This window comes from Rhodnius prolixus, unplaced genomic scaffold (genome assembly GCF_049639745.1).
Source record: "Rhodnius prolixus isolate KJV_2025 unplaced genomic scaffold, Rpr scaffold_10, whole genome shotgun sequence".
Classification (NCBI taxonomy): domain Eukaryota; kingdom Metazoa; phylum Arthropoda; class Insecta; order Hemiptera; family Reduviidae; genus Rhodnius; species Rhodnius prolixus.
The window spans coordinates 7964299-7986224 of NW_027411615.1; the positions used below are offsets into that span (position 1 = coordinate 7964299).

A 21926-nucleotide genomic window follows, 5' to 3' on the forward strand; every position below is an offset into this window, starting at 1 on the left:
AGGGTTGTAATAAACGTGCAAACTTCTTTTAAAGCAACCTCTAAAAATTTATTTTTTTAATGTTCATATTTAGTCATCAACTTCTAGCCTACTAAAAGAACAACCAGAAAAAATCATTAAAAAGTTAGATATTTTTATTTGTTTCAAGATGATCCTAACTTACAGAACTAATGTTCTTAAACTGCTTTCTTAAAACTTCAAACATCACAGGAATTTCCTCATTATTTTTTAAAGGTCTTCGATAGTCTGCTATGCAGGTGAAATCGGGGATCCCATCGCACACTTTATTATCTTCTTCATTTATAACTAATGTTGTGAACCGTATATACAACTTGCTGGACGGTGTTCAGAAAGCGGAAGAAATTTGTATTTATATTCATGTCCCGAGAATCGATTCCCGTTCGAAAGCTACCAACCGTAAAATACGGGGGCGAATGCTAGAGGAAGCCCAGGCTATTCAGTATGTATATTCCAGTGAGATATATATTTAATCCTGTTTTAAATTTTTTTAGTATTGTCAGATCTTTCCTTTTAAAAAAAACTTGAACAGTTATCATGAATAATAAAATCATAATAATACATTAAAACCAGGATTTCTAAATGCTTTTCTAGAATATTTGAGAAAAAAAAAAGAATACTAAAATATAACGTTTTACTTCATTTTATGAACATTTAGTAACCAAATTTGTTCAAAAAATTGATTATAATTCATTTTAGTGAGAGAAGCTACGAAATATTAAACAATTCACATTAGTTATCATACATGGCAGCTTTTCAATAAATATTACATTATAATGGTGGTAACTTTTCAAATTTGATGAAATTATAGCAATCCTACAATAGTAGCATATTTGCACCAGAACACTGTAAAATTATTTATTTTGACTTAATTCATGTGGTTCAATTTTGCAAAATAAAAAACTCTTAAGAGTTACTGTTATTAAGAAAACTTAATAATAGAGAAAGTTCTCAACAAATTTCTATGAGCTCTAGATATAATGATTCCCTTCTCATTTATTGTCATAATGAACTTTATTAGTAAAATGAAGTTGCTAAAAAAAAACTAAATAAAAATTGCCGGAAAGAGAATTACAGTTGATTGCAAGAAAAAATGATATAAATTATTTTAAAAACGCGAGTAATTGACACCCTCTAGACTCAAATTGACACAATACACAAGTAACTAAGTAAGATGGCCTATAAGAAGGCAGGGTCTCAAGCCTTTCTTCCACAAAAGTCGTCATCATATTTAATGAACCTAGTAAGTAAAAATAATGCATTTTCCTGATACCCTAAGTTCTGCCTGTTACTGTTGTTTACATTATGGGTTTGTATTTATCATGTGTAATACTTTAAGAGCAGATCCAAGTAAATGGTGAGGTTATTAAAATCTGGGTCACTGAATTAAAAAAAACACGAATACGAAGGATAGGATATGTAACATATACACCTCGACGTTACGCATTTATACATTTATTGAGGGCGATAAAAACAGAAGTTCCTCAAATTTCGAAATTGATGGGCGAGGTTGCATTTTAATGTTTTGATGCAAATTTCTACTTGGTGTTCAAATAATTTACTTCAATTACTAAAATTTAAATTTTGAATATTTCAATTATTAAAATAAATATGACACAATAATAAATTATCGGAGAAAAAAGGAAAATACAAATCAACCATTACAAAGCTAATTGGAGATCAATATTTATTAAAGCCTTTGAGCTCAATGTAGGGTGGTTGAAGTTTGAGCACTGCGTATTCTGGATTAGTGAACGCCAAATGAAATGGAAATTGACCCATAAGTAATTGGGGACAAGTTGGTGGACGATTCCGATTTTCTCCATCTTCAACATCCCATAAATCAATCATTCGACAACCAATTCTGAAAAAATATCCTCCATTAAAAGTCAATTCTCTAAATAAAGTCTGGTCTTTTTTTTCCTGGTAAATTTAAGAGACCTAAAACAATTTTTTTAAAAAAAGGAATTACATTTTTATAATTTATTATAAAAGTTTAACAGGTTTCTTGAAAATAACTTTTAAGAAATTCTTAAAATTACACAAATTCTATACGTGCTGACAAAATCCTTGAATCGAGAAGCCCTAAAGAAGTGAGTAAAAATTAAGTAAGTGTGGAAGTTAACACTATAAGCTTTAACATATTGTATATTACAGTTGGAAAGTCTTAAAATATTTAATCATCAATATACACGACTGTACTTTTTTAGCTGTATAAGTTTCTGATAAACTGCTATTCTGTTATCGCTTATCATGAACTCGCAGAAAACTCGAGAAAACATGAACTTGCAGCGAAGCAGTTAATATCGAGAAGAATGAACCAAGTTTTATTGTCAGTCTTACAAGAATTGCTGAGCTTAAGTCGCCACCTTTAAAACGATGAAAGAAGAAACTATCCTAAAAAAAAATCTTGTTTTCTAACATTTTGTCCTATTCTAAGACCAAAATCTCCCAGAAAAAAAAAACCTCAAGCACGAAGCCCCACAAATGGCTAATTTACTTTCCTCCTCCAAGTTTAAGAATATACTAAGACTAAGAATATAAAAAAAATACCGCATTCTTTGTTTTTTCTTTCAGTGTTGATGTTTCTCCAGCATTATATGATAATTATTTGATGTTTACCTGTTATTGCTACTGTAACACCACCCTTGAAGTAGAACTAAATAATCAATACCAAGAGAAGATAGTGTCTTAAATACTTCTTCTGGTGGCTTCCTACTGTAAACACTGTAAACTTTTTTTGTTCTTTCCCTGAAAATATTTTTTTTTAAATAATAAATGTAGTTCTAGTTGTTTACTTATTTACTGAATTACATTCGGGCTAAACAAATTATATTTTTCTAAAAATTATATAATATGAAAACCTTAAACGAGCATCCTCATAATGTGGATGATTGACAATCGGCCGTTTACTTGATAACAAAATTGCAGCTGTTACTGACATAGGTCCTGCAAATACTGCGTCTTTTGGGGTTTTCTCGGATATCCATTCCAATAATTCTTCTAAACCTACATCGCTAAATTCTCCTGGAAGCGAATTATTATTATTGTTTTTATTTTAAAGTAGGAGATAATAAAAGAAATTTCGCTTTAAAATATACAAATTAACACCTAATATTCTGTGCTCTGCCAAAATATTCATTACTCCAGAAATGTGCATACAGCCCATCAGTACAATCAGAAGCGGATAATGAAATTTTCCAGGTATCATATGAAAATACTGAAACATAGTAAAAATATTTAGGTAAAGGACTCTATCAATTTTAGGATATGTTCGTAGTTGTGATGAAAAGTTCCTTCAAATGGATTTTTTTTCAACACTGAAAAAGTTTTATGGGAAAGTGATTTGGTAAAAAAGGTGACGTAACGTAACATTACATGTCACTGTTAATGTTTTGTTTTTTGACAACTTGCAAAAGTGCAAAGAATATCTATCAAAACAAATTTACATACTTTTTTCCCTCTCGGATAATGTGAGCCCTTTTAAAAAATAGGCATTTCTATTTTTTTTTCTTTTTTTTTTTCTGGCATTGGCTTTTCACCATACAGCCAACTTCAAAGCTTATTCCTTCCTAGGATATTTGATCTTAACTATGTAACTTCCTATCCACAAGTATATTTGTTAATCAAATCGAAAACAACAAGAAATATTTTTAAAAAAGCGCCTTACGACAAATAAAATTATATGCATTATTTATTAATGTTTGTCACCTAAGGCGAACGAAACTAAGCGACAAATAATCCTCAGAAAAATAGTAAATCTGTTAGCTGAAGAGGCCCTTATGCTCAGCAAAATATTTACTTTCTGGCATTAAGCGGACTTTAAGTTCAACCGCCAGTACATTGTAACTTTTGCCCCAGATTGAACTGGTTTCAATCTATAATTAGAAATCCTAATTATAAGATTAATTGTGACATGACTACCAACGTGCTCGTATTTTAAACTGATCTTATAGCAGTGCGCGACTTCCCACATCTCTTAAGGAGACCTTACACTATCGATCGTTCTAATCGGACCAACGAATATCCATCTGTTTCACCGTACAATGTTCAAGCCTGATGAGTGAAAAATAATCCAGACGGATTTCTAGATATACGCAAGTCCGGGTTTTAATCAATCCGTATGGGGAGGGAACGACTATCAGTTAGAATGAGTGTGAATATCTTACATCACTCATGGCGTTAGTCCACAAGTTTTGCCAAGTAGCCATCACTTGGATGGACAGAGTTTTTCGATATCTTGCCCGATGGTAGTAGTGTCAATAATGATAGCGTTTTGAACGTCTTATTCAAGTACACAATTCATGTCCAGAGTGTTCCATTGCCCATCCCTACATATTACTATGACTTTTAAAGTTAATGAGGTGATAGCAAAACTGTTTTTAATTTGAAGAGAAAATTAACTTGACACACAAGAAGCTTATGTAACAAAAAATGGGTGATCACTAACAAGATTTTCTCAAATTACATTTCTCATATTATAGCTAGCAGTCTGTAATAAGAGTATAAGGGTCAGTAACATCTAATAAATCCTAAGAAATATTAATGAAAAGTTAATGCGGTAAAATCACTAAAGCCACTTAAATGATATCAATGGTTTAAAATTTTATGTTTTTTTAATTTTTTTAAAATCTTCTGATAAGATTCATGAAAACACGTGAAGTGCGATTACATAGGTTTGTGGCACTTATTAAAATACTTCAGGAAAAAGTAGTTTGGTAACCATAGTACGAGTACACCTCAGAAGCCATTTCTTCAACACCTCTGTCGTTTCTAAGATAAGAGTTTTTATTGAGGTCACTTCTGAAGGAGCTTTTTATCAAGAAAAGAAAACGCTAAATATTTACCTTACGAGAAGCTACTATTGCAGCAATTATACAAAGATGTGGCGTGAAGAATAACTTCAATCTCATTATCAAAGTAGCCATTATGGTAAAAGCCCCTAATTGAAGAACATTATATACAATGTGCGGTTCCACAGCTCTGAAAAATAAATAAAATTGATTTTATATATATATAAAATACATAAATATATTCATGTAAAAATCGGGTATGAGCTAGCGCTCGGGGACCGCCCCTATAAAAAAAAAAAAAAAAAAATTCATGTAAAAATAAAAATATAAATATAAATAAAGGCAACTTGCACTTCTTCAAGAAGGTTCAAATAATGTTCTAATCTTCTCATTATGCTTTTCTGACAGTTAAAGAAAATGCGAATTCATTTGTGAGAAGATGAAATAGGAGTTGTTCAGGAAAAAAGACACGTGTCTTTCTGATTGATAATAATATTAAAGTTTTAACAAGTGAACAAAAACTCAACGAATGAAGCACAGTTCGAACCAAACATACGTTCCAAAGACAAACTAGATGTTCCGAGAAGTGAAGTGGAACACGCTTTAAATTCAGCTAAAAAAGCTACCGATTCTCAAGGTATTCTTATCGAGGTATTGGAGGAGCTTTCAGACGAATGCATTGGTTGACTTATTTACCTGTTTTTTTTTGTTTTTTATTTTTGTCGCACTACTTAACAATGCCGGTGGACTGCGTGAGGTCAATCTTTATTTCTTTACTAAAGAAAGCCCCGGGTGGCAAAATGCAAAGACCGCAGGTCAATAAACTTTATGAGTCATGTTTTGAAGCTAATTATGAAAATCTTCTATAAATGCGAAAAGAATTTAAGCAACACATAGTTCGTGATGCACTGTTTAGTATCCAAGATTGGACCAGTGATGCGACGTCAACATAGATTTATTTGCTTCTAAGAAGGCATTCCGGATGGTACTACATACATGACTAGCTAATGGAGATTTTGAATAAATTAGGATTGCAAGGTAGAGATATACGAGTAATTGCTAACTTGTATAATAATCAGAATTATTTAAATACCTTTTGATTTCTCATGATTTCAGACTTATAACTTCGTAAAATTTGGTAACGCAATTTCTAAAAGACACTGAAGTAAAACGTTTTTGTAACTCCTACCTCTTTTGGTACCAACCAATTACCAGATAGGTTACAAATTATAAATTTCCAATAAGTAATTAATTATAAATTTAACATGATTTTTAATTTTTCATTATTATCCTGATTTTGCAATGCCATATAGAAAAAAATGTATTCTATGTAATTATAATGTAAGAAAAAATTAAACCTATATTTTATCGGGCTAATAAGCCATCGTAGAAACAGTAAAATTAACAGAATTATGACTAAAGGCAGAAGACATGTCCTTGTTAATTCTACTATACTCTGCCAGCCAATAAAGTCGAATTCTTCGGAACAAGTATATAAAAGTGTATGAAAATCTCTGAAAGATGAAAATTTTGATCTCAAAATGTTTACAATGTGCGCCTGTGAAAAAAAAAGGAGAAACATTAAAAGTAAAATTAAAAGAAAGACAAATTTATATTTAGAAAGAAAAACAAAACAAAAAAGAAGTTAAATACTAACATCATCGTTGGTGGTAAGCGCCCGAGTTTTTAAAATAATGGCTACTATCACTGCAGCAAATGTTGATACAGAAGTTCTGGCAAAAGAGTCCGGTTTAGCTGATATTACAGGATATAGGAATAATATTGAAATCAGCGAGGCGATTAGTAGGCAAGTTAATACTGAAGACAACAGCAATTCATTTCCAAACATGAAAAATAATGTTTGAATCACCGCTAACTGTAATGCAAATATTGCAAGCGTATTTTGTAATCATTCTAAACTATAAATTACTTCAAAAAAAGTGATATAATTCTTATATATTACCATTTGCCCAATTAAAATTATTAATGTTGACGTTCTATTTATAAAGCCAAACATAAACATTATTAATATTGCAATAATTTGAGTTGCAAATAAGAACTGAGAAAATTGCCACATTGTCAAACACAGCGAAGTTAAAACAGCAATTGATCCAATCTAAAATAAAATTATTAATTTAAAAATTAATCAAATAGAAAAAAAGCTACCTTTTAATTGCAATGTCCAATATTTATTAAATTTAAAGAAGTAAAAATTAAAAATATTATTAAAGATTACTTATTTACTGATGAGGTTGTAATAAAATGAAATGTGCGCGCTAAATTGGGAAGTCATTGTTCATTATTTTCGATTAAGTGAGAGATGTCCCTTCTTAAATATTAATTATATGTGTTCTTATATCAATTTTCATGAAAATGTGTTTCATAACGACGGATCTTCGTCTGGTGTAGACGGTCAAAATTTTGCTTAAGATGGCTCTAGAAATTAAATTGTAAAAATCGGAGTAGGGATTAGCGAAGAAAACATACGGTGAAAGAGGATTACAATGAGCTGTTCTGTAGTCATAATTTCATAGAAATAGAACCATCGTTCATTCTTTCCTCCCGCTCAAGTAAACATTTTTTTCGTTTACGCACAACTATGGTTGTGGCCTAAGCTAAGAGCACAACTCCACTTAAGAGAAAAGCTGTTGTATACTTCATTCTGCTATATAATCTGCTATTGGCGCTTAGGTGAATAGTTCGAGCACAAGATTTAAAAGAATGAGAATACCCAGTTAAAAATCGCATTCATCGAATGTTTCTGCCACACATTCATAGCATTGTCTAAAGTCGAAACTAAAGAAGGTGATGGAGATAAGAACCGAATTACAGACTCTCCTCCAACGTTGCCTTTCTGAAAAGAAATGGACCTACCGGTCCAGAACTTGACTTTAATACTTTAGATAGAGGTTCAGACCTCAGTACGAGCATGATTTCATTTTGCTCAGAATACAAAGCCCTTTTCTTCCTTGTAAAAGCTCTTGCGTCCCTAGTTAACTAGAGCAATACGTAGTGAAGCGGTGCAAGAGTTTGAAATGCACAGAATGCACTGTAATCCCAAGCCCAGAAATTGCCGAAAAAGTGCTTGTAGTGACTATTACGATGATGTAAACTTTTGGTTGTTTTGTCCAGCGTTCGACGTTTATACACGTCATTGCCTGATTTTAATTCCTCACACTTCGGGTTTTTTTTAAAACTTAACTCCACACTTAACTGGTTAAAACGAATTCCCTCCCCCCCGGCGCATCGACTTCTTTTGTCATTAGCGCCCACTATCAAGGTTCTTCCTCTTTCCATATACCACACGAGCTGGGATGATACGTGCAGGCCCATAGCTTCCAAACACTACACCTTGCTTAACAAGGTAGAGTGGAGCCTGGGTCTGCAAGAATGTCTCCACCCATCCCCTCTTCGACCTTGTCGACGAGGGGGAGTGCGGAATATGATTGTGTCATCCCTTAAATCAACTAACTTTTATAATAAATATCTATCTCTGAATTAATTAAAATTGTACGCTTTTTTTTTTTTTTTTTTTTGGCGCATCAACATCTGAGGTTATTAGCGCCCGGAGCTTTTTCCAGTGCACTGCCGGCCTCCGGACAGTGTTCTCTCGTTACAGACAACACTGTCCATCACCGGACAGTGAGCTGTAAGAAGCTCCTAGGAAGAGAAAATCTAAGGGTCAGCTGCTGGATTCGAACCCGGGACCTCCGCGTGGGAGTCCAGTATGCTAACCTCATAGCTAATCCCTTCCCTAATTGTACGCTATTATATTCATTTTAGGCAAAACCAAAAGTATTACTGGGTCCTTATAACTTCTACATTTACTGTTTGCTTGGCTTTATTTTATACTTAATACGAGAAGGCTTTTTACTTTACTAGTAGTTGGATGTGCAGTACTTCGAACTAATATTCCTGCACATCCTAAAATAAACTAGAACTAAATAATATTAACCTAATGGCGTTGAAATACTCGAAAAATTCTTTCAACCCCAGCATAAAAAACCTAACCTAAACATACATACGACTTTCTCGCCAATAAATACATTCTCACCTTAATATAATACACACATCCTAAGCATTCACAATAGGGGAAAGTACTCGATATTCCTTTCTCCTTTAAAACAATTGAACTAACCTAATTACTCACCTAAATTTTAAAATATAAATTAATAAGTTTTAGATATGTAAATAGCCTCCTGATGTAAGGAGAACCCTGTTGAAGAATCGCACGCTTGCCATGTGGCAGGCCTGCTGTTTCTCTCTGGGTTCGCAGTGCCTGACACCCTTCCAACACGTGTGACACTGTCAGCCTTTCTCGACATTGGGGGCACCTCGGCCTTCTTTCGGCAATGAGGAGGTACCCATGTGTCAAACGTGTATGACCAATCCTTAGCCTTGTTAGAATCACTGATTCATGCCGCGGGTAATTCTCGACTCTATTAAAATGATTTGCTCTAAGTTTATATGTAATAATTTTTATTCCAGAATCTGTGTTCCAGGAGGTAATTCTAAAATAATATTTAACAAGAGTCTAATAACTTAAATTATCTTTAATACTACTACTACTATATTCGCACCATTAAACCTTTCGTAAAGTTTGTTTGCCATAATCATATTCTTAAGCCATTCTACCAATCTGAAGTTTTCAGTCTACTAGTAATACATTATTCCACTAATACTTCAAGGCCGAGACCACCAAACAAACCACATCAAATACGCCATATTGCACTTTAGGTATTAAGTTTAGATAAGAAGATACATCAATAAAGCCTAGAATTAAATCCAGCTCTGTGGGATTCATAATTCAACACAAAATGGTTTGCAATTACTCTAAGCAATAAGAACTTAACTCGCTTAAGAAATTAACAGAATTGTAGAATAATATTGCAGAATATTGTAGGCGAAACTTTTAAATAAATTAAAGCACGCGTTTATTACCTGTATATTAGTTCGCGCACATTTTAGAGCAGTGATGTTCGTTAAAGAATTCGTCTGTATACACCAAGTTACACAGTACATCTGTAAGAGGCAAAATGGATACGCGAAACTTTCTCGCAGAGGTGGCGTCCACTGCACTCTAGTACACTAGAAATCGAATAAAGAATATAGAACTAAATTCTAATAATAAATCAGAAACACAAATAAATTAAATACATACTTCACCATGATTGTAGAAGAAACTTAAAACGGATATTAATCCACCAAACAAAGAATCACTGAAATATTAAAACATAAAATCTCAATCAATCCGACAATCTTGAACTCTATATTAAAATTCTGATTATATTATGGTGTTGTTAACAATGAGATTAATAAGGAAGGTGTATTCAAAAATATTTGCTCTTTTATTATGGAATAAATTATCTATTCTATTTAAGAAATCGGGACTTTGCAATGTTACACTTTAACTTGAAATAAGGGAGCAACTACGCAATCTTATCGATTAACCCAAAATTTAATAATTATGGAATCCTTTATAATTATAATAAGCATTGTGGCAAAGGAGGGTTAGCTATATAGGAGAAGAACACAGTGAAAAATAAACATTTTGAGTTGAGGGATTAATTTTTTTTAATTTATCGCAAAACTTTCAGTGAAATTCACTACATTTTTATAATATCACAAAATATTTTAACTGTATAATAACTGGCATAGTTTTAGTGAACATCAAAGAAAAAACAAACCCTGAAGGCCATTCGACTTTTTGTTCAATTTTAGCGAGTCAGTTAATTGTCAACAGGTGACACTGTGTATCATAACGGTAGAAATGAGCTAAAACTAAGTCTTCTCATACTTGCTAACAAAATTATTTTCAAAAACGTATCTTTAGACCAAAGCTCAAAAAAGAAGGGAAACCCAGCTCGTAAAGATATTGAAGGTATTTTTTATCCATAACTTATACATCCAATTCTTTCTTTTTGTTTTTTCCAAAATCTATTTGAAATATTTTGTTCATACGCCACCATATTTTTCCCAAAACCACTTTTTTAGAACTCAAGAGAACTCATAACTCGCTACAACCGGTAAAAATTCGATCAAATTTATGACGGTCAAAGTGCTTCCACTGGTAAAAGAAAGCATTTAAAAGAAAGAAGAAATAGATGAATATCTCCAGTAATGATTATGTGGAGAAGCAAATTGTAAACCATATAATACATTAAATTTTCATGATGTATAACCTTAACATATATCCATAAAGAAATATTACACTAGCAGTTAAGCCAGCACACAACCAAACTGCTTCTACATAGAAATATTCTGGCTGCCGGATACCCTCGCAACTGAGAACTGGACTTAGACCATGTCCTCTTTCTATTTCCCAACACTGCTTACCCAAATATCCAAATTTATCACATAACCAATTGAATATCCTGTATGCTCCACCAAGAAAAACCTAAAATAAAGAACTCCATTAATTCAATTTACTTTCGATTCAAATATGCCAAATAATAATAATTTACATTTCAGACCTCAGGGAATAGGTTAAAACGTTCCAACGTATTTATTTGAGAGGGAAACTCTGTCAAATTATCATGGATGATATCTTGAAATCCATTTATAAAAGTGGATGCTTCAACAATTCTTTTGTAATATGAATAATACATTCCCTAGAAAAAATGTTTTAATGACTATTTCTGGCAGTAGACAAATGAAATAAATTAGGATTTCAAATGGACACATACCATTTCGCTGCGAAATGTCATTTCTCTTTCTAGAGTTGATAAATGTGAAAAATGACGATCATTTTCAAATAAAGTTGAGACATGATACCTATGGAGTGCAGCAAATATAAAAGCTGAAAATAATCAATTATTAAAGAATTCTAATTGTCAACAGCAATAGAAAACAAAACAAAAAATCTTACCTAAGCATAATAACAGCAATTGTTTACGAGTTCCTTTTATAACTTTTCTTGAATCATCCTGATCACTATTCTTATTACAGTCTTTCCTCTGCTTGTTTCTAGAATTTTCTTTAATTTCTAAGTGTCCTAGATTATGTTTGTCTCTTTTCCTTACAGCCATCCTGCTTAAAATTAAATTTTATTTATGCAAAATATTATTTTTTTAAAACAATAATTTTCAATAAATAGGCCTACATATTCGGTCAAATGATGGTAGAAAAAGAAACAATAGAATAAATCATTGTAACACGTGGCAAATCTTTAAATTCCTATCATGTTTATAATTCCTGGGTTAATTTCATAAAGTATCACTATCAACAATCCAAGATAGAAACAGTTAACAGAGGGGAACCTTCTTGGTCCACCTTAATGTATTAAAATTAAATTCAGCTGTTTATTATTTTAAAAATTTTTATCAATATTTTTAAATTTTGCAATTATTAAATATTCAGTTTAACAATGTATATAATCATGAAATGCTCTGAGAAATACCTTAACTAATTTTTTTATTTAATGTTGCAATATTATAAACTTCAGCTTATGATATTAACCTCAAACTTAAAGGTAACTTTCTCAATGATTCTGGCAACGCTAAGGTTGAAGGCAATGTATTCTTATGGAACATTGTGCTTTATTTTTTTATTAAAAAAAAAGACAATTTGTAAGTGCTAATATTTTATTATATATGCAGATTATTAAATTATTTTTTTGAAGAAATGCCTCCTAGTCCAACAAGAAGTTCCCATGAATAGAATGAACTCTAAACATGAAAGTTTTGGATCTGATCACTCACCATTGAAGAAAACCATTTTAAATATCAAAGAGTAAGTAAAGAATTAACTGTTATAATATTTTGGTAATAAACTATTTTAAGTGTGTTAGGTAATGCGTATTATAGGAACGTATTGTTCCTTATGTGAAAGGTAATGGAGATTAAAGAAAACAGTAGGCCATTGAATCATCCAATTGGTTCAACAATTGTTTATACAAGTCTCTTAAAGCAAATAGATTATTTGGAACAGAACATTTTTGAGGATTTGGAGATCAGCCCTAAAGCTACAGGTTCGAAAACATATTTCCTGGGGTTCACCACATTAGAAATTAACCACACACAATATTGAGGTAAATAAATCCAAGGGAGAATAAATTTATTCTTACTTTGGAAATACTTCATCTTTCTTTAAAGTCATTGTTAAGCGATATTCCAAACTGCTAGATAATGAAATTTTAAAGTTGATTTCACTACTGTAATGTCATTGTTTTTCAGAAATGAGTGTGAAAAAAGTGAATACGGTTACAAATCCAGAAACTATTGCACCTGTTAGGAGACCAGGTTTGTTACATTTTTTTCTTTCTATTTTAATAGAAGTCATAGTAAATTTTTCTCTATTAATTCTGTAAACACTTCTAACACAACGTTTATAATGGCATTTTTGACATGAAATAAAGAAATACTGACTGATGAAGCATCTAGATCAGTGATGGCGAAACTTTTGAGCTCGGTGTGTCATAATTTAGAAAAATCGAAATATAATTTTCGTGGAGTGTCACACATCAAAAAAGTAAAGACTAAAAAAATAGTAATATTTATAATTTTTTGAAGTTATTTGTTTTACACCATTTAAAATACAAAAACCAAAATTATGAAACCAATGATTTACATTTAAAGACTTAAATTAATATTATTATTAATAACCAACTCTGGCCGTTATGAGAGACAAATATTTGAATTATGAAATTTTTTATGTTTGTAGATGCGTGCCACCAAAAATGAGTTCACGAGTCAGCACTGACACGCATGTCATAGGTTCGCTATCACTGATCTAGGTAATACATTTAATTGGGAATACGATTTAATGTATTTTTTTATTTTTTTAAATAAGTATTTCCACTATTCTTCTTAACTCTTTTACAATTATGATTCTCTCCAAATTCCATGATCTCATTCAGCTCATATTTTGCCATTACTTCTCATATTGATCTTACTATTCTTCCTGCATTCATTAGACTAATCTACTCGCTGTTCAACAACACCCAAGGTAAATCGCTACAGACTCATCCATTACTGTAGATTGCCCAAAGAAGTCATTTCGACAGCATTCTTATTGCAGTTAGAAGAAAAGTTGAATTTATAATGATACAATTTTGACCATGTAACGATCAAAATTTGAAGAAGGCTGTATTTCTGGAAATTACTGAAATGTTGATTAAAAGAAGTCAATTTTTATTGTACGGCCACAAAAAGCAAGCTTATTAGTATCTACCAAATATTTAAGATTTTATGTTTGAATAAATCAATTATTAATTTTTTCCAATTGTAGTTTTAATTTTTGATCAATTATAAACTAATTTAGATGAGGGTAAGCAACCATTATTCGCAAGGATTGCGTTATGTGGAAGTGCGAAATCAGGTGAAGATCAAAGGGCTACGAACGAATCGTTAGGTAAATATTTAGTATACATTTTGCAATAATTATAATGATTAATAAACAATTAGAATTTAAATACAAAAATTAAAAAAAAAACGCTTTTTGTAAAATATATGAACCAAACTTTGTGATATGTTCTAGTGGGAGAAAAGAAAAGAACAAGGTATCGAAGCCCAGATTATGATTATAGACTTAGGAGCTGCCATAGAAGTACATCTACCAGTAGAAAGAGATACCATTCGCCATCGCCTTCACATTATAGGCATAGGTTGATCAAATATTGTTAAGTAAATAAATCCAAGAGAGCAAGTTAAAGTTAACTCTGATTCTTGGCCAAATATTGATTTAGAAAATTAAAAATTTAATTAAACGACCAAAGCACGATTTTTACCCAGACAGTTCATAATAGCCAATAAAATGGCTAGGCGCTTATTAATAATATCGTACATTGAGAACTCAATCTCTTGTTTATTCGCTAAAATGATAGCGCATAATGGGGTAGGTTTTTCTGCCGGACCTTATGTTATTTAAAAATGTTTTTATATTCAAAATGAAATATAAATTTATTCTTACTTTGGAAATACTTCATCTTTCTTTAAAGTCATTCGTAATAGCAATTTTCCAAGCTGCTATTTAGGCCAATTTACTTCTCCTTTATTAATAAGATAAGGAAATGTTAAATTTGATTTAACTACGTAAGGACATAATTTTTCAGAAATGAGAGTGAAAAAAGTGAAAACGGTAACAAAGAATTACTAATCGAGCTAGGTGCTGAAGAGGGCACTATAAAATATGACGTTAAAGAATTGAAACGAATTACTGTGCGCATTGACAGACCATTTCCCCCGTCGCCCAAGCAAGAAGTTGCCAGGAAAATTATAGATCCAGAAACTATTGCACCCGTTAGGAGGCCAGGTTTGTTATTAATTAGTTAATTTGTTTTTTTAAATTCTTTACACACTTTTAAAATAATTTTTAGAAAGGCATTTGAGACATGAAATAAAGAAATATTGACTCAAAAGGCATCTAGGTACTACTTTCATTTGGCAATACGATTTAATTTAATTTTTATTTTTTTAAATAAGTATTTTCTCTATTCTTCTTAAGCTTTTATACAATTATGAGTCTCTCCAAATTCTGTGATCCCATTCAGCTCATTTTCTGCGATTATTTTCTCATATTTATCTTTCCATTGTTTATGTTTTCATTAGAGTAATCTACTCGCTGTTCAACAACACCCAAGGTATCGCTTCAGACTCATCCGTTACTCTAGATTGCCTAAAAACACTCATTTTCACTGCTCAGGAAATTTAACATAATTAAATGGCTTTTATTATTGAATTCAGTAAATTTCTTAAATGATCAGTCTGGCCCTTTATTGAAATAATTTTTTTCATTTTTTCAATTGCCGTTACATAATAACATAGAGGTACATGATAAATTGTAGATTTGAACTTGCACTATATTAGTTGCGGTTGCTCAGTAAGCTAAAAGTAGTTGTTATTCTTATCTCTATGCAGTGATACTTGTTCTAACAGCGTAAATGCAATTGATTATTTTATATCATTTGCGCCGTAAATTCATGAAAGAAACGTTGAATAAAAGTGTTTTAAAAGCTAACGAAGATAAATAATGAGTGCTCCAATACATCAGATGCAATAAGTTCTGAACTATCATTTGTTTTTCTTACTCCTCTTAAAAGGAAGTACTGAAATCGCAGTTTAATTTTGCTAGTTACGTACAAATACCTTCCTATTTTATTCAAAACGCTTTCTCAAAAAAAATTGTTATTGAGGATGGCAACTATAATCATTCTTTATAAAGATCTCTCCAGTGGTAGTTACGGTTCCGACTTAACACCTTTTCAGGTTATAATGATAGAATTGCTTATTCCAAATTTTAAACAAATCTGTAAAGCAGATATGTAACTTTGCAAAATAGACAAAAATGAAAATCTATCCAAAAGGTACAAAAATCTCCTTAACAAAAACTTACAGTTTTAAAAGTTAAGTATAAGGGTTGATTAAACGCCAAAAGGTACACAAATCAGCTATTACCCAACATTTCATTCATGCTTAGTTCATATAATTTAAGTAATTTTGTTGCATTAACTTTTCCTTCACATTTTTTAGAATTTATTAGATGTCACAGACCCTTATGCTGGCCAGTTCATTCATAATATTATTTTGTTACAATTATGATAAAATGTATATTATATCCGTTTTTAAATAGGTACTTTATTTTAACTCTATTCCGAATTATTCTTCGGATTTAGCTTTAATTTGCCCTTTATTCTGAGATGTCACATATATATGCAGAAGTAGAAAAAAACAAAGTTAGAGTCGGCTACTGTTTAAATTTGAATCACGGATTTAAAAGAATATTTCAGTCTTGAATTCGTCTCACCGAAATATTCGTGAGCACAAATAACACACAGTTAATAACAAGTAGATTATTCAACAATAATGATTCATTTCTCAATTGTAATTTAATTTAGTCCCCCTAATTTTACTTATAGTAAAATACTGGAATAATTAGCTGTCCTAAAAGTATGCATATCTTATTTATTTTATATTACATAACATATATGCAACATTGTGGGAAGAACATCTAGATGGAGAATGTAATTGAAGAAAACTAAGCCAGATAATTATTACCTATTATTATAAACGTTTGGCTACTACATAAAATAACAATTACTTTAATCGAAGAATGAACTTAAACAGACGATTTAAAAAAATAAATAAATAAAATAAACAAAATCATTGATGTATGTTGATGTAAGCATTTTTTTAAAAAAGTTTTTGAATTTTTTAGCCTCATAATTTTTTTATAATGTTTTCTTTTTAACCTGTAATTAATAGTTTGATTATTATAGATTAATAGATATTAAAGTCAATGTACAGTGCTACTTGAACAAATATTTTGTAGATAAAAATGGCCAGCATAAGGGTCTGTGACACCTAATAAATTCTAAAAAATGTGAAGGAAAAGTTAATGCAGCAAAATTACTTATATGAACTAAGCATGAATGAAATGTTGGGCACTAGCTGATTTGTGTACCTTTTTGGCGTTTAATCAACCCTTATACTTAACTTTTAAAACTGTAAGTTTTTGTTAAGGAGATTTTTGTATTATTCTGAAACTTTATTCTCACGAACCCCATTTCTCAAACATAAGGAGTTTTTGAGTAAAAACCATCCTATCTATTCCTAACCCACTAATCTGACCAATTTAATCTTTTCTAAGGAGGTAAAATGAATTATCATTTGTTGCTTAAAAAGTTAACGAAATTTAATTTTTTTTAGGGAGAAGTAATGGTGAAGAGAGAGATGGACATCGTGAAAGAAAGCGAAGAAGTTATGATCTCTCACTCAATATATCCGTTACTAATTCTCGATAAAACTACAGAACGTATTCATTAAGTTAACTTTTAAAGTAAAAAGTTGTAACCGAAAAATAGTCCAAGTAGGCGATCAAGTTCTACGGAAAAGTCATCATCTATCGTCAGCTGGGCACAAGTTTTCGGCTAAACTAGCACCCAAGTTCGATGGTCCATTCCTCGTGTCAAGGAAGGTATCAACCAATGCTATGAGCTACAGACAGAGGAAGGAAGGGCGCTAGGAACATGCCATGTCGCCCAATTGAAACCTTACAAGGGAGAGCCTCCCGAAGAAGATGTCTTGCACCAGCAAACTGCAGAGGCAAATCCAGTTTTCCAAACTCCAGACCCGGACGGGTAACTGCATCAACGGCTCGACAGGTCTACGCCTCCAAAGAAGAGGGGGTGTAACCGAAAAATAGTCGTAGATGGCAGGAGCTGCTACATAAAATAAATTTGAACTTTGTACTGCAAGACCGATTTGCTAACATTAAAAAAAAATATATAAATAATTCATTCTCTACCGTGCGTTCGGCCTGGCCAGTGCCTGCTTAGGTTATCTATCGTCTGTAAGTTTTATATTTTTATTATCGTTTTGTATTTAGCATACATTTTTTTTTTTTTTGTATTGACTTTTTCCTTAAGTAAAGGTATTTTGTTTTGGTTCATTAAGCACAGGATAATTTTATTTTACTCCCTATCGCCCCGGGTGAATGTCTCCAGGACCCTCCCTCCTCTCACCAGTGAGCTATCCCGCCAGAGGCACCCTTAAGGGTATTTTTCTTTTGAGGCTGGTTAGGTTTTGATATCGTTTCTGATAGCGTCGGCTATCTGGCGCCCGCAAAGGTACCGTCCCTTTCCCCTAGCCGGTCACAAAGTATTATAACATGACATGGAAGCAATTCAGTCTTGCGATTAATTGGCCATATTGGATATGTTCTACAACTGGTTCCAACACTTGCGACACTATCTAGGTACGCTAGGTGCCGTGGACATTTGGGTATCACAAGACATGGAAATAATCAAAGACAATCATAAAAACTTGTTGGAGAGAATGGAGAATCACCTAATTTGTAAAAATGTGGATGCCGCAATTTCCAGCTCTTTTAATATACTCGATAGAACTTATAGTGTGATAGGTGATTGTGAAGACTATTTAAAAGCGAAGTTCCATATAAAAAAATTGAGAATTATTTCCCAACTAAGTCTTTCTGGAAAGTATACAAACCGTTTAAATTATCAAAATTACTCTGTCAAATTCTGCCTTGATTCTGTTTGTCTAATATGTACTGATGATTTAGATCAACATTTTAAATCTACTCCTAACATGTCCGGTACTCAATCATTATAGAAACAAGTTCATCACTAAGTATTTCTCTCACGAAATAGTACCGAACTATAGATGATCAAGTCAATGAGAAAGTTAAGATCCTTTCTCTTTGTCACTAATGTCTCAAATTTAGAAAAATAGCTCTTCAATGAAACTTCCTTGCTCACCTTAACTATTTCTAACCCATTTCTAAACTATATAATGTAGCCATAATAATAATAATTTAAAAAAATAAATAAATACAAATAAAAAAATAGATAAAAAAAATAAAACGATGCCATCTTAGCGAAAATTCCTATTATTTTCAATTGTTATTTTATTTTAAATAGATAAATTTCGTTACTGCAATGAACCATTCAGTTGATTGTCTTTAGTTATGATTATAATCTTTAGTGTGATTAGTTATGATTATAATTTTTAGTTAAGATTGACTTAAGTTATGATTTATCCTTCTATATCTTTTTATAATTTTGTTCATCAGATTATTCTCCTTAGTTAATTAAATGTTACCAGATACTTTTTCGTTACTTAATTTTAATATATATAATTTTAATATATTGCTAATAAATTACTGTTCTAATAAAACTACAATAAATTTGTATCTATAATTAGTAAGGTTAACCCTTGCTATGAGATCTGTAATCTCTATAAGCAATAAAGGTTTCATTTCATTTCAGATTATTTGAAATTTTAAAAATATAACAGATTTTTGTGCTATTGCTGAAATTTTATTCTCACGAACCCCATTTCTCAAACATGACAGAATGTATTCATTACGTTAACTTTTAATGTAAAAACTATTATAACATGACATGGAAGCGATTCAGTCTTATGATTAATTTATTCAACTTAACACACCATTGTGATGAATTATATATGCAATATTCAAAATCAATATTGAGATAGGATGGTTATAACTCAAAAACTCCTTATGTTTGAGAAATGGGGTTCGTGAGAATAAAATTTCAGCAATAATACAAAAACCTAGCTTATTTTATCTGTTTTAGCATACACTTTTATTCTGTTTTGAACCAGTTTCTGATTTTAATTCTCCACAAGAGAGTGATCCTATATTTTGTATAGAGAATGCGACTTCAACTATATTAATGACGTACACTTTAGTCGGCAAATATAGTGAATGATAGAACAGAACATACTTGAAGTCCAAACTGATTTATATCTCTGATTGGAAATGAAAATTCGAAAGCAATAGGAAATATTTTTAAATGTGCGGATAAATTATATGCAATATTCAATTGTTTGTCACCTAAATCGAACGTAAATAACCAACAAATAATCCTCAGAAAAATAGTAAATCTGTTAGCTGAAGAGGCCCTTATGCTCAGCAAAATATTTACTTTCTGGCATTAAGCGGGCTTTAAGTTCAACCGCCAGTACATTGTAACTTCTGCCCCAGATTGAAATGGTTTCAATCTATAATTAGAAATTCTAATTATAAGATTAATTGTGACATGATTACCAACGAGCTGAGAAATGCGCTCGTATTTTAAACTGACCAGTTTAGCAGTGCACTACTTCCCACATCTCTTAAGGGACTTACACTATCGATCGTTCAAATCGGACCAACGAATATCCATCTGTTTCGCCGTAAAATGTTCAAGCCTGATGAGTAAAAAATAATCCTGACGGATTTCTAGATATTTGCAAGTCCGGATTTTAAACAAGCCGAATGGTGAGGAAACGACTATCAGAATGAGCGTGAATATCTTACATCACTATTGGCGTCCACAAATTTTGCCAAGTAGCCATGGAAGTAAAATCATTTAGATGGGCAGAGTTTCTCGATATCTTGCCCGGTGGTATCACTGTCAATAATGATCGTGTTTTGAACGTCTTATTCAAGCACACAATTCATGTCCAGAGTGTTCCATTGCCCATCCCTACATATTACTATGAATTTAAAAGTATTGAGGCGACAGCAAAACTGTTTTTAATTTGAAGAGAAAATGAACTTGACACACAAGAAGCTCATGTAACAAAAAATTGGTGATCACTCACAAGATTTTCTCAAATTACATTTCTCATTTATGTCAAGCAGCCTGTGATAAGGGTCAGTGACATCAAATAAATCCTAAGAAATATTAATGAAAAGTTAATGCGGTAAAATCACTAAAACCACTTAAATGATATCAATTGTTTAAAAAAAACACATTTTATGTTTTTTTAAAAACCATCTGAAAAGATTCATGAAAACATGTCAAGTGCGTTTACATAGATTAGTGGCACTTATTAAAATACTTCAGGAAAAAACAGTTTGGTAACCATAGTACATCTAAGAAGACATTCCTTCAACACCTTTATAGTCTCTAAAATAGGGTTTTTATTGAGGACACTTCTAAAGGAGCTTTTTATCAAGAAAAGAAAACGCTACATATTTACCATACGAGAAGCTACTATTGCAGCAATTATACATGCAGATGTGGCGTGAAGAATAACTTCTATCTCATTATCAAAGTAGCCATTATGGTAAAAGCACCTAATTGAAAAACATATACAATGTGCGGTTCCACAGCTCTGAAAAATCAATGAAATTGATTATATATAAAATACATAAATATATTCATGTAAAAATAAAAATATAAATAAAGGCAACTTATACTTCTTCAAGGGGGTTCAAATAATGTTCTAGAAATCTTCTGATTAATGCTGTGAAATGTCAGTTCTCTTTCTAGAGTTGATAAATGGGAAATATGATGATCATTTTCAAATAAGTTGAGACATGATACCTATGGAGTGCAGCAAATATAAAAGCTGAAAATAATCAATTATTATTGAATTCTTTTTGGAAACAAGAAAACAGAAAGAAAATTCTTACCTAACATAATAACAGCAATTGTTTACGAGATCCTTATATAACTTTACTTGAATCATCCTGATCACTATTTTTATTGCCGTCTTTCCTCTGCTTGTTTTTTTATTTTTCTTTAATTTCTAAGTATCCTAGGTTATGTTTGTCTCTTTTCCGTACAGCCATCCTGCTTAAAATTAAATTTTATTTATATATTATTTTTTAAATATATTTTCAAAAAATAGGTCTACATATTCG

At 31.4% G+C, this 21926-nt stretch overlaps 2 protein-coding genes across 14 annotated transcripts; one reads left to right on the plus strand and one right to left on the minus strand.

Moving 5' to 3' along the window:
- Nucleotides 1–635: 635 nt before the first annotated feature.
- Nucleotides 636–21837, minus strand: LOC141456761 (protein C-mannosyl-transferase DPY19L1). 8 transcript variants are annotated; one of them, XM_074133024.1, is made up of 17 exons: nucleotides 21696–21837; nucleotides 21480–21631; nucleotides 21260–21394; nucleotides 11680–11843; nucleotides 11498–11610; nucleotides 11285–11422; nucleotides 10994–11208; nucleotides 9973–10030; nucleotides 9753–9899; nucleotides 6775–6927; nucleotides 6469–6687; nucleotides 6170–6369; nucleotides 4866–5001; nucleotides 3130–3238; nucleotides 2883–3045; nucleotides 2641–2769; nucleotides 636–1882 (listed from the first exon to the last, which is right to left on the minus strand). In XM_074133024.1, the coding sequence occupies exons 4-17, from the start codon at nucleotides 11837–11839 to the stop codon at nucleotides 1699–1701; spliced, it is 2124 nt and encodes a 707-aa protein (XP_073989125.1). In that variant the 5' UTR covers nucleotides 11840–11843; nucleotides 21260–21394; nucleotides 21480–21631; nucleotides 21696–21837; the 3' UTR covers nucleotides 636–1698. The 8 variants fall into 8 exon arrangements, 7 of the variants coding, with proteins under 7 accessions (XP_073989125.1, XP_073989126.1, XP_073989124.1 ...); XM_074133025.1 differs by having other exon boundaries at nucleotides 11680–11840; nucleotides 21480–21606; nucleotides 21696–21834; XM_074133023.1 differs by having other exon boundaries at nucleotides 21480–21606; nucleotides 21696–21834.
- LOC141456768 (uncharacterized) lies at nucleotides 12146–19535 on the plus strand. 6 transcript variants are annotated; one of them, XM_074133044.1, is made up of 8 exons: nucleotides 12146–12282; nucleotides 12410–12542; nucleotides 12642–12840; nucleotides 12986–13051; nucleotides 14073–14162; nucleotides 14289–14415; nucleotides 14863–15062; nucleotides 17456–19535. In XM_074133044.1, the coding sequence occupies exons 4-8, from the start codon at nucleotides 12988–12990 to the stop codon at nucleotides 17548–17550; spliced, it is 576 nt and encodes a 191-aa protein (XP_073989145.1). In that variant the 5' UTR covers nucleotides 12146–12282; nucleotides 12410–12542; nucleotides 12642–12840; nucleotides 12986–12987; the 3' UTR covers nucleotides 17551–19535. The 6 variants fall into 6 exon arrangements, 5 of the variants coding, with proteins under 5 accessions (XP_073989145.1, XP_073989146.1, XP_073989143.1 ...); XM_074133045.1 differs by having other exon boundaries at nucleotides 12177–12321; XR_012459952.1 differs by lacking the exon at nucleotides 12146–12282 and adding an exon at nucleotides 17079–17253 and having other exon boundaries at nucleotides 12289–12542.
- Nucleotides 21838–21926: the final 89 nt, after the last annotated feature.